Genomic DNA, 12,891 nt, shown 5'->3' on the forward strand with positions numbered 1-12,891 from the left:
ATTCTTTCTTTCCTAACACTCCAAAAATGTAAGCTGTATGTGTGTGTGGATTCTCTCTTTTTTTTTTATATTTTCAAGAACACTTTCTTATTTTTTTTCTCTCTTGAAGTTCATATTGGTTATGAACATTAAGCTTAAGAGTTAATAGTGAATGTACTAGCATCTATATCAAGTTGGTTTCATGTTGGTGTCTCAAAGTTTCCACATTCTTATACAACTTCCAAGCCTCCCCTTGAGGACTCAAATACAACAAATGTTGTTTTCTTCATCTTCTTCCTCTTTGATTGTTGTTTTTCTTTCCAAACTTTGCAAGGAGATCAATGGTGGGTATAAACTAGTTTTATGTTTATTCTAATTTTAAAGTCTTCCGTTGCTAAAATATTATGTTCTTGAAATTAATCTTTAAATAAAAACTCAACTATATATATATATATATATATATATATATATATATATATATATATATATATATATATATATATATATATATTAGGATCGGGCGAGGAGTCGAAAAATAGTGAGGACTGCGAGGATAAATCTTGGCGTTTATTGGTTTAAATGGGTGGTTGAGATGAATCAAAATTAATAAATAAACAAAAATATCATCCAATGGCATTTTCTATAAATAAATAAAGCTAGGATCATTTTCCAATTAGAGTGCAAATGTTTGGGGGTCAAAATTGTATAAAGAAATGGCGGTTTGTTGCTGGAACGAAATGCATGCACAAAACACGCGTCACCATCTCCCTGGAGCAGACTTGCGGTGTAACAACCGAGAAAGTTCTGTCACCGATAACCGTTAGGAAAGAGTAAGAAAATAAATGTATTTATTCCATAATATAATAAAATATGTTGTTACATTTAGACTTAAATCGACATATATGATAAAAAATAAGCATCCAAAAACGTGTACCGACTTTTAAAACGATTAATATAGTTAGAAAGTACTTGTTAATGTGATCTCAAAGATATAAAATTTATAAAAATCGGACTCCGATTGGAGGAGTTATAGATTTAGTTAAAAGTAAAAATGAACCGCATAATTAAAATTACTTACGTCAAAATGGTATTATATAAGAGATTGGTTGCGTGTTTGCTTGTGACGTCAAAAAGAGAATCGTAGTACTCCTTAATATTAGAACTTTGAGATAAATAATGCTTAAAACGGGATCTTTATGAGAGAGAAATGATTTTTTTAAAAATCATTTAACCTTACCCCCATTAAGCTTAAAAATAAAAGTCAAAACTAGCGAATGCATCCTATAGGGAAGTTGTAGTACTAGTTTACATCGTTACATAGATATAAAGAGGGCTTACATGGGAGCTTGCACGAAAGATATATGATTTTTCTAAAAATCATTAAGTGCACGTGAGGTGCGCGCTATGCCCGACACGCACCTGAAACCAAATTCGAGTAGATTGTGAGTGACATGGCCAAGTGGGGGAGTGAAACATGGACTATTCTTGATGAAGCCACAATGTTCATGCACATCAAGCAAATATATTTGCGCTACACGCGCCTATAAAACTCAACTATAAATAGAGGATAGTGAAGCCTCAGTTTTCACACCCATCACAAGTCTCTCTCACTCTCTATCTCGAAGTGCTGTGATCATGAAGCAGTCGTCGAAATCCCAAGCCCGATTCTACCCAACATCGGCGGTTTCAATAACTCCTGGTGAGCTTCACGGCCCTATTTTACTATTTTAAATGGTTTAGGGAGGGGGGGGGATACATGCTTATCAAATGGTTTATCAAATATTTCAAATATTGATAGTTTTATAAAGCATGATATATTAGGATAGTATACCCACATATACACTGCCTATTTCTAAGTTATGATACTATGCCTAAAACTTATGATACCCAATAGAAACATAAATGATTACACCTAGATGTTATGATGGACAAATTTCTAGGGTAACTTAGTACCTAGAAGTAATGTTGGTCAAATATATGGATATGCATTGTACTTAGTTGTTACTTTGCCTGAATATTCTGTTTTTTAAAATAATTAAAATTAGGGTATATATGGTTAAAAGATATATATATATATATATATATATATATATATATATATATATATATATATATATATATATATATATATATATATATAAAGACAATTATTAGGGAAATAAGTAAATAATTATCATATATATAATAAAAGATATATAATATAATTATGGTAAACAATTTTATTAAAAGGTTAAAGTTTAAAATATTTAAAAACAACTCAGGTTAATGCGTTAGTGAGCTTTATTATTCATCATTTAGCCTTGATTAAATTCGGCTACCTCGACCTATAATCGTTTATCTTGCGAGATCCAGAAAGATATGTATAGATCTATACAGGGTTTAACATCTCCACCTGCGATTGGAAGCTATAATCCTGTTAGGATACAATTCCTTAATTTAAATTATTTTCGACGCATGATGAACCGTCGTGTGGGGAGATTATAGTCTGTAGTGTCCATTATAGGGGCTCATGGTAATACTACCCGAAAATCTTAAGGTAATCAACTACCCAGAGGGACGCCTTCGAGTAGTGAATATTATAATAGATTAGGATTGATAAAAATATCCTAAAACAAATTATAATGAAACAGTTAAAAATCCTAAAACACATGGTAAGTTAGGATCGATAAAATATCTTAAATGAAAGACTTTTAAGAGATAAAAAGATTTTAAATCAAAAACTTTATAAAACCTGTGAACTCACCAACATTATGTTGACATTTTCAAAATACATGTATTCTCAGGGATATAAGTGTGAAAGAAAGACTCGAATGAGTGGGAGTCGTCATGGAAGAATGCTGGAAGTTATTTCTGTTTGTTCTATGTTTAACTATGTTTAAAATATATGTTTGGTTTATCAAAACAATGTAACGTTTATATTATAATAAATAAAATTATATTTTATGTTACATTTTTGTGTATTGTTCAATATATCTCATTGCCGAGATCCAATTATCCCTACGTCACTCAGTCTGGTGTTTCCACTATGTTGGGTGTGACACGCGGACACGTGTCATCGTATGGATTAATGAGTTTTTTTGTTTTTTCAAATATCATTTTTTACAATAACTTTTTTTTCTTTGAAAAATATAATCTGAAAAAAAAAACCAAAGCCCTTAAACTTTAAATATCTACAACATAAGCTCAATCATGAAATTTTGAAAAAAAAATATTTATTTAACTTTGAATTTTATAAAACATCATAGAACAAATTTTCTGCAAATAAGGGTTACTTCTACTCAACATATTAGTGACTTTGAAAAAATAATTTTTTGAATTTTTCATATTTTAATGTTAAGAAATATTTGTTTTTATAAAATATAATGGATTTTTTTTATCAAAATTCAAAAAAGCAATAATAGGGCTCTTCTTAATTCTATTTTAATAAGTTTGTAAAAAAATTTAAAAATATAGTGTTCAGGATACAAACATTTTGTTTAAATGATTTTAAATTTTTATAAAAATAAGACGTGAAAAATTTCTTTCTCCTAATTAAAAATCATTTTAAAGGTTTGTTAGATATCATAAATTATGAAATTTTGAAAAGATTTTTTTTTTTTTAAATAAGGTTGTTTAGATACCAAAAGTTATTGTAAAAGATTATAAATATTTTTAAAAAAATATTGAACATAATATGATCTAAAATGAGATAATTCAAAATATTTATGATTCATTAAAAGTTATGATTCAACATTTTTATGATCCTTAATTTGTTATTATGTAAACATATTTTGATTCAAATATTTTATGAAAATTAATTCTATATTTTATGATTTAAAATTAAATGATTCAAAATATATATTGATCCAAATTTTTTTTGAACAAATACTTTTTTTAATTGAATATATTATTGATCCAAAATCATATAATTCAAAAATGATATTATCCAAAATACTATGATTCAAAATAATTTAATTCAAAAATTTTATAATCAAGAAATAATAAGATTCAAAAATAGTATGAATGGATATTATGATCCTTAATATTTTTATTATTTAAGAGTTTTATAATTGTTAAACATTAAAAAATCAAACTCATATTTTGTTTAAAATATCAAAAAAAATGTAAAAAAAGCAACAAATATAAAAAATAAAAATAAAAATAAAAAAAAATAAAAGCACGAGTATAAAGAAAACCAAAAAAACTCTAAAAACCGAGTATATATGTGTTTAAGAAAAAAACTTAATATAAAAATAATAATAATAATAATATTTAAAAATAACGAAAAAAGCGGAAAAAAATTAATAAACCCTACTTATATGGTATTCCATGGATATTCGTCGCACGTATTTTAATTATCGATTCCGTATTAATTACCACTGACGTGCGTCACATTCGAAAGCGTTACACCTAAGTAGTCCTCACTATTTTTTGACTCCTTACTGGAACCGGATCCTATAGGGGTGAGCACGGTGTGGTTCGGTGTGTTTTTCAGACCAAACTGAACCGCAAACCACATTTGCGGTTATTTAAAGTGAAAAACCAAAATTTGCGATTTTAATACGGTTCGGTTTTGATGGGTTTTTTTTTTTTTTTTTTTTTTTTTTGGGGGGGGGGGGGGGGGGGGGGTTTAGCTGCAAATATATATATATATATATATATATATATATATATATATATATATATATATATATATATATATATATATATATATATAAAACAAAAAATATTGAGGTTTAAATAGTATGATGGAGATGTTACTTCATACATATACGTGGCGTTGATTGGGTGACACGGTAGTTTCGACGTATTTCCCTGTTGGAGGGATTTTGGAATCCATGCTTTGACATGTAAAGATCATTTCTTTGGTATGCTTCTTCATATCTAACAGGTAAACACTGTCTAGATGTCGTATGAGCAAATTTCCATTCCTCATCCAGTGCAGTATCGATCGACCCCAAAGAAAAAACGACATCGGGCCATAAGTTAACACCTTCGTCCAATATCCATCTCCATCCATCCTCCACAGCTCGATTATTTCATAATATCGTCGATTTGTCATATAATTTTCTTCCTCAATGAGAATGGCCACACAGAAGTGGATGCGCCCTCCTAGAACCATGAAACCCAAACAGTTTGTCATTTGGTTACCGAATGAGGGAATTGATATCTCTGTGAACTTTTCCGTCTTCGTGTCAAACCTCATAACTGAATATGAGAAAATAAAGGTTCCTCCTCTATCCACTTGTTTTAAGAAATTGAGTTTTTCATTCAATAGAATATGACTTGGCTGCTCCCAGTAACTTCCACGCGAAGTCCATTTGGAAGCCCTTTGTTGGAAGTCCGCTGTTGACTCAACCATTCTCCATGAGTTGGATTTCAAGGAGTATATATAAATATTGAGATTATGGGTTACACGTAAAAGCCTGTAGTCGTCATCAGAAGAGATATAATACAACCCGAATATACCTTCAGAGATCTTGTAACATTCTTTGTGATAACAACCCTTTTTAGGTTCAGACAACATCTTATAGTCACCTGTCAAAGGATTCCATAAAATAAGATCATAATATTCTCCAGGATTTTGGGGCTGGATTGTGCCTATGCATAATAGTCCATGCAAAGATGTTAAGATCGACATGTTTCCCCTAAATGGTAAAAAAAATGGTAAATTACGGGCCACCATCAAACCATCTTTAGGTGTTTCACAGTCGATGCTATGCATATGTCGTTGGGTGGTAGATACAACCAGATATTTGTGGTGGTTTTGATGATCATCGTTGCTAACCACGTGGTGATGGTACGTGCTGGCAAAAGCTCCCGATTTGAGGTACAAGTACCATTTCTTGCAAACACACATTGCATTGGGTAGAGCTTTGACCGGCAGCCTTGGAAGTATCTGTAAAAATAGTATCTCCCATGGAAGCTTCGTGGTGATGGTATTACGGGGAGTGTGGGGCTCCGCCATGATCTATAATATTGCTTAGTTTTCTCTGTGGGGTGGGGATATAATATATATAGCCATATAGGTATATATAGGGAGAAGGAGAAGAAGTTTTTGTTTACTTGATAATTAATTATGATTTCTACTTTTATAAGCTGAAGCGAGAAGCGAGATTTAGGAACATCTATACAAAAAATGTGGTAAAAAGTGACCAAATCAACGATTTCCGTAAAAACCCCACCGGAAAATAAGGCTGAACCGATCAATTTCAAGAGGTCTTCGGTCAAGGAGAAGAGGCTCTTGTTGCTTAGGATTCAAAGGATTTCCTCAAAATGTGGATGAAAAACACTACAAACCATCGGTGGTATTCTGTCATAAATGGGTAATTATTGTGATAGATTTACGACGGATTGTGACGTATTACCGATGGAACGTTCTTTGACCAGGTTTGACCGTATTTTCCGACCGACACTGACCGTCACTAAATGATTTAATTTATAAGAAAGATTCTAGTTTTTTTGTATACAAAATGCAGAAAAAACTCATTAAATTAATCGGGTAATAATACTAATACTCAACTGCAAAAGTAATACATATTAACATACCAATTGTCTAATATATACATAAAAAATGTCCAATACAATTACAAATGTGTACCTAAGTATTTAAAAAACATAGAACTAAGAAAATACATTTAAAAGATACAATTTAATCAATGATTAAATTCAAAGCAAGGCAGAGGATACGACCAAGAATCTCACAAATCACACACTACCATGCATTAATGTAACATCACTGGCTTCACCATCTTTAAAGTAAGTTTGTGATAAAGTTTGTTATCTGCAAAGGTAGGAAGAAAAGAGGTAGTATCCTTATCTCATATCTACAACCAAATGCACCAAACATAACTAAGGATCAAGATAATAATCAAAAGAGAATGTTCCAGCCTTCCAGGTCCTAACTGAATTCAAAACTAGGCTTAATCCAATTTTGAAAACATTACTCTTCAGTGTTTAGCCTTTATGTTTATAAAAGCTAAAAAGCATGAGATAAAGAAAGAAAAAGGGGAAATAACACAAATACTTTAGGAGGATTGGTCTTTTGAATCCCTAAACTTATTTCATTATTTATGAAGGAACGAAGTAGCAAAGAGCCTGTCTTTTAGTCCACTTCACATGTTTTTCCCGGTTTTGTTGACATATTGTCAAAATTTGGGGCCATCTCTACTATTCATTATTTTCCTCTGTGTTAACTGGAGTGTACCTATAATTTTATTATTATTATTATTATTATTATTATTATTATATATAATATTAATCTTTAAAAGGGTCATGAACAGGAATTTTTTTGCTTTCTCATTTCTACTAGGGATGAGCAAAAGGCCGGAACCGGACCGGAACCGGGAACCGGCTTCGGCCAAAATCAAGAACCGAACCGGCCCGGCGGTTCTATCGGTCCGGTTCTACCGGTTCTCGGTTCCTACCGGTTCTTGTCGTGTCTTCAAATATTGGAACCGGTCCTTGAAAAATAGCATCATACGGTTCCGGTTTTTGCCGGTTATATCGGTTCCGGTTCCAAAAATCTACAAAAATAACGTCCCGGTCCCGGCCCGACCGGTTCCATCGAGTTCCGGTTCCGGCCGGTTCCCCGGTCCATTTGTTCATCCCCAATTTCTACCACTTAAGTTTTCTTCAATTACTCCTTTTGCCACGGGCTGCTTGCTTTAGAGTTACTTTTATTTCTCATTTATGCCCCTTTTTTCCTTGGTTTATGCATTTGCCACCGGATATTTTTTTTATCCTTGGCCGCCTTAATGCCTAAAAGAACCGACTTAAAGTTATTCTAGATGGACTTAAAGTGATTGTAGATAGACATCGGCTTCTTGGTACATCTTGCGTTCTAATTTTGTTTTCTAATTCGCGCTTTTGGATTTCTGTTTGTCGGTATATCACTTTAAGTAGACGTCGGCTTCTTGCTACATCTTGCGTTCTAATTTTGCTTTCTAATTGCCGCTTTTGAATTTCTGTTTGCCGGTATCTTGCGATTATATGTTCTTTTGTTGTTGGGTGTTTTTGTTTTTGTTTTTTTTTTTTTAGTTTAGGTATCTATAATTGCTGCTATGTGCTTATTTGATGTCTGGAGTTTTGTCTTGCAAGCGTCCCTTATCTAGACGTTTAGCTGGTATTTTTACCTCCTGAGATACCGTCTTTGCCTATTTTGCCTGCTTATGATGATATTGGTGATTGCAATTTTGTTTGTGTTTCGTGTTCTGCTCTGTTCTGGTTTGATGAAAGGGTTAAGTATTTATCACGTCCACAGTGTCCTGCTTATATAGCCGTTGTTGTAGGTCTGGCTCTGTAGTCTTGCCGTATTCGCTTGCACCTCCTCAGTTGTTAGCGACTCTTTATGATTTCCCCCCTTTTATAAAAAATATTAGGGGTTATAATAATATCTTCAGTATGACCTCTTTTGGAGGTAAAGTTGATGAGGATGTTAATAAAACGGCTGGTCCTTATGTGTTCAAGGTTTCTGGTCAGGTTTGTCATTGGATAGGTGCCTTTGATATACCTGATGAAAAAGGACCTAGATTTTTATAGCTTTATATTGTATATACAGAACATGAATTACAGAATAGGTTGTCTGCAGTTGAAAGGAAAGACGCTCAGTCTTTAGATCCAATGATTGTTGAAACTCTTATGGGTGTTTTCAATATTCATAATGAGTATGTAAGGACTTTTAAGACTGCGAAAGACCTTGCTGTTGAAAACAGTTTGGTTGACTATGCGGTTTGTTTGTTTAATAATGTCCCTGACCGTTTATATGGACCTCCAGCTCATGGTACTTTGGGTTGTACTGTTGTTGGTGAAGACGCAATAGGCAGTACATACGACATAGTTATACATTCCAGGAGTGGTGTTCCACGCAGGATTAGCAAACTTCATCCTAGCTATATGGCTTTGCAGTATCCTGTCCTTTTTCCGTATGGTGAAACAGGTTGGTCTCCGCGTTTAAAACTTCATGATGAGAGAAGCAGTAAGGTTAGAAATCTTACTATCAATATGTATTATAGTTATCAGATACATGCAAGGAATGGTGTATGGTCTCTTTTGTTAAATTCTTGTAGACTGTTTCAACAGTATCTGGTGGATACATATGCATGCATTGAATTGTCAAGGCTTGATTTCTGTGAACACAATCAGAGCCAACTCAGATCAGCGTATGTTAGTGGCATTTATGATGCACTTTCACGTGGTGATACTGAAAGTCGTTCTGTTGGTAAGCGTGTTTTTTTGCCTCCATCTTTTGTTGGTGGTCCAAGATACATGTACAGTCACTATCAGGATGCTCTTTCTATCTGCCGGGAATACGGGAATCCACAGTACTTTATAACTTTTACGTGCAATGTTGGATGGCCAGAAATCACACGTTATATGAATTCCCATCATCAAACTGATGTTGGTAGTAGAGCTGATATAATTTCACGGGTATTTCATATGAAAGTCACTGCATTCATTGCATATCTGAAATCTGATAAGACTTTTGGCCCTGTTTCAGCATGTAAGTTCCTTTCTAACTTATGTCTTGCTGATTTATATAACAATTGTGTATTTTTTTATTCTAACATTTATATATATATATATATATATATATATATATATATATATATATATGTATGTATATATTTTTTTTGTAGATCTGTATACCATTGAATTTCAAAAGAGAGGGTTGCCTCATTGTCATATACTTATATGGGTTGAAGACTCACATAAGATAAAAGATCCTTCAAAAGTTGATGATTACATTACTGCCGAGTTGCCTGATCCTGTTTCAGAGCCACTGTTATATGAAATTGTTACCAGGTGTATGGTCCACGGACCATGTGGTTTGCTGAATTCTAAGGCGCCCTGTATGAAGGATGGAAACTACAAGAAAAAATTTCCTAAGTCGTTTGTCTCTACTACGTTTTTTGATAAGGACGGCTACGCTCATTATAAAAGAAATTCAAGTTCACTTCATATGTTGCAGAGTGGTATACAGATAAATAACAGATACATAGTTCCGTATAATAAGAGGTTGTCCAGTCGTTTCAACGCACATATTAATGTTGAGTATTGCGGGTGGAATATGATGATTAAGTACCTGTTCAAGTATGTATCAAAGGGAATGGAACGGGTCAGATTTGTTGTTCAGAAAGATACTCAATGTGCTGATACGTCTGTCTATGGACAATGTATAGTTGTTGACGAGAAAGATACTCAATGTGCTGATACGTCTGTTAGGTTGGTTTGAAAAGAATAGATGGGATTCAATCGGTCGCGAACTTACATACGCCTCTTACCCCACGAAATATTGGTGGGATGACATGGAAAAATGTTGGAAAAGAAGAAGGCGTTCAAACTCCCGTGCACTTGGTAGACTTATATTTGTCCACCCAACTGGTGGAGAGTTGTTTTTCTTGAGGATGTTGCTGTCCCACCAAAAAGGTTGTAAGTCATATGAAGAGCTTCGCACTGTGTCAGATGTAATGTACGATGATTTTCTGTAGTGCATGCAATGCATTAGGGTTGATTGGAGATGACAAAGAATGGATGGATGCTTTTGTGCAAGCTTCTGAGTGGGCGACTTCATCTCAGTTGCGGTCTCTTTTCTGTTATCTTCTGCTTTTATGTGATGTTAATGATCCCATGTGTTTGTGGGACATTGGATGGAGAAAAATGAGTGATGACTTAGTTTATAGGATGCGGTCATCAAATCCTACTATTGAGTTGAATATAGATGATAGTCATATACAGCAATTGGTCTTATTTGAATTAGATCACATACTAAGGTCGTCTACTCCACCACGATCTATTTTGGACTTTCATCTACCAAAACTAACAGATAGCAACATCACACTGTTAAAAAATCGTCTCTTCCTAGAAGAAACTTCTTATAATAAGGTAGCTCTTATTTCAACTCATGACCATATGTTGCCACTACTGAATAATGCACAGCTGCAGGTGTACAATGACATTCGCTCTGCAGAGGAAACACAACAGCAAGTGCTTATATTTGTTTATGGTCATGGAGGAACCGGCAAAACTTTCTTGTGGAATACATTGCTTGCTTATTTCCGTTCAAGAGGAAAAATAGCACTAACTGTTGCTGCCTCAGGAATTGCTTCTTTGCTTCTTCCATCAGGAAGGACAACTCATTCCAGGTTTAATATTCCAATAGACTTTTCAGAAAAAACCGCATGCAATATAAGAAAACACACAATGCTTGCTGAGTTGCTAAAGCAAACTTCTATTATCATATGGGATGAGGCGCCAATGAGTGACAGACGTTGTTTTGAATGTCTAGATCGTTCTTTAAAAGATATACTTGACTGTGAAGCAAAAACTTTTGGTGGTATGTCTATGTTGTTAGGAGGAGACTTCCGACAGACATTGCCAGTGTCCCCAAAATCTACACCGTCTGAGATAGTTTCTCTGACCCTACCCAATTCCTATCTATGGCCCTATTTCAAATTATGTAAACTAAGTGCCAACATGAGACTTAAGGATTCATCTATGTCATCGAAAATAGAGTTAAATGCATCAGATTTTGCGACATGGCTGGTTCAGGTTGGAGATGGTAGGATTGGTAATATGGATACTGTTGATAGGATAAATACTAAATGGATTGAAATCCCTAGGTCACTCCTTATACCTCCATCGGAAAACGGGTTAGATTCCCTTATAAATTTTGTTTATGGAGATATCTTTCAAACCAATGTCTCAACAAGCATGTTATCTGGCAGGGCAATAGTTTGTCCCAATAACGAAACAATACAACACATAAATGATATTGTTATGCGTAAAATTCCTGGGGTTTCAAAGATTTACGAGAGTGCTGACAACATTGAATTTAGCGGGAAGCAGACTACAAACTTTAATACATTTTATCCGTTGGAATATCTTAATGGACTTACATTTCCAAGCATACCTGCACATTCACTTTTATTAAAAATTAACACACCTATAATGCTAATTCGAAATATAAATCAGAAAGAAGGTTTGTGTAATGGTACACGATTAATGGTCTCACAGTTGTTATCAAATGTGATTGAGGCATCAATTATTACTGGAACCAGCATTGGGAAGAAGGTTTTTCTGCCTCGTATTAGATTTATTCATAAAGCTCCTGATATACCTTTTACATTCATAAGAAAGCAATTTCCTGTTAATGTTTGTTATGGTATGACTATTAACAAAAGTCAAGGTCAGTCTTTAACGAGAATTGGAATATATTTTCCGGAACCTGTTTTCACACACGGCCAGCTTTATGTTGCATTGTCACGTGCCACATCTCCAGAAGCAGTTAAAATACTTATGCATTCTGATGATAAAACGACAAACAACATTACAAAAAATGTTGTTTTCAAAGACTTCTTACAAAAAATAAATAACTCAGAGGTTAAACATATATACAATGTTTCTGTTTTTTTCAGCAGGAGCTAGCCGGTAGGGTGATTTGGCGAGAGGGGTTGCTCTTGGAACGAGGTCGATTCGGAACTCAACTTCTCTCTCTGGGGGTACTCCCGGAAGATCTTTAGGAAATACGTCTGGAAATTCACGTGCTACTAGAATATCTTGAATGTTGGTCTCTTCCTTGGTTTTATCCACTATGTGAGTCAGAAATGCCAGATCCTTCTTTCGCAGATGCTTTCGTGCCTGGATGCACGAGATGAGGCGAAGGTTCGTGCCGGGTTTGTCTCCATAAATAACTAGGGTTTCGTGATTGGGAAGGCGAAGACGAACGGCCTTCTCGTGACACATAATTTCAGCATGGTAGAGGCTTAACCAGTCCATACCGATAATCACATCGAAACTCCTAATAGATACAGGCATTAAGTCTATTCGGAAGACGTGTTGGTTCAGGGTTAGGGTGCATCCGATGTAGATTTCCCCCGTGGATTCGGTTTTCCCATTGGCCATTTCCACCGTAAAGGTTTCATTGAGCTTCTG

At 34.1% G+C, this 12,891-nt stretch overlaps 3 protein-coding genes across 3 annotated transcripts; 2 read left to right on the plus strand and 1 right to left on the minus strand.

Annotated features, from left to right (window-relative positions):
• Positions 1 to 4,720: 4,720 nt before the first annotated feature.
• Positions 4,721 to 5,993, minus strand: LOC128132883 (uncharacterized). Its single transcript, XM_052769882.1, has 2 exons — positions 5,428 to 5,993; positions 4,721 to 5,304 (listed from the first exon to the last, which is right to left on the minus strand). The coding sequence occupies exons 1-2, from the start codon at positions 5,924 to 5,926 to the stop codon at positions 4,721 to 4,723; spliced, it is 1,083 nt and encodes a 360-aa protein (XP_052625842.1). The 5' UTR covers positions 5,927 to 5,993.
• A 1,807-nt stretch (positions 5,994 to 7,800) lies between these two features.
• On the plus strand, positions 7,801 to 10,192 carry LOC111890049 (uncharacterized). The gene is made up of 3 exons (XM_023886205.3): positions 7,801 to 8,940; positions 9,040 to 9,460; positions 9,597 to 10,192. Exons 1-3 carry the CDS (start codon positions 8,581 to 8,583, stop codon positions 10,190 to 10,192), a joined length of 1,377 nt encoding a protein of 458 aa, XP_023741973.2. The 5' UTR covers positions 7,801 to 8,580.
• Positions 10,193 to 10,273: 81 nt separating this feature from the next.
• On the plus strand, positions 10,274 to 12,384 carry LOC111890048 (uncharacterized). The gene is made up of 2 exons (XM_042898914.2): positions 10,274 to 10,842; positions 10,903 to 12,384. Exons 1-2 carry the CDS (start codon positions 10,435 to 10,437, stop codon positions 12,382 to 12,384), a joined length of 1,890 nt encoding a protein of 629 aa, XP_042754848.2. The 5' UTR covers positions 10,274 to 10,434.
• Positions 12,385 to 12,891: the final 507 nt, after the last annotated feature.

Source organism: Lactuca sativa, chromosome 3 (genome assembly GCF_002870075.4).
Source record: "Lactuca sativa cultivar Salinas chromosome 3, Lsat_Salinas_v11, whole genome shotgun sequence".
Classification (NCBI taxonomy): Eukaryota; Viridiplantae; Streptophyta; class Magnoliopsida; order Asterales; family Asteraceae; genus Lactuca; species Lactuca sativa.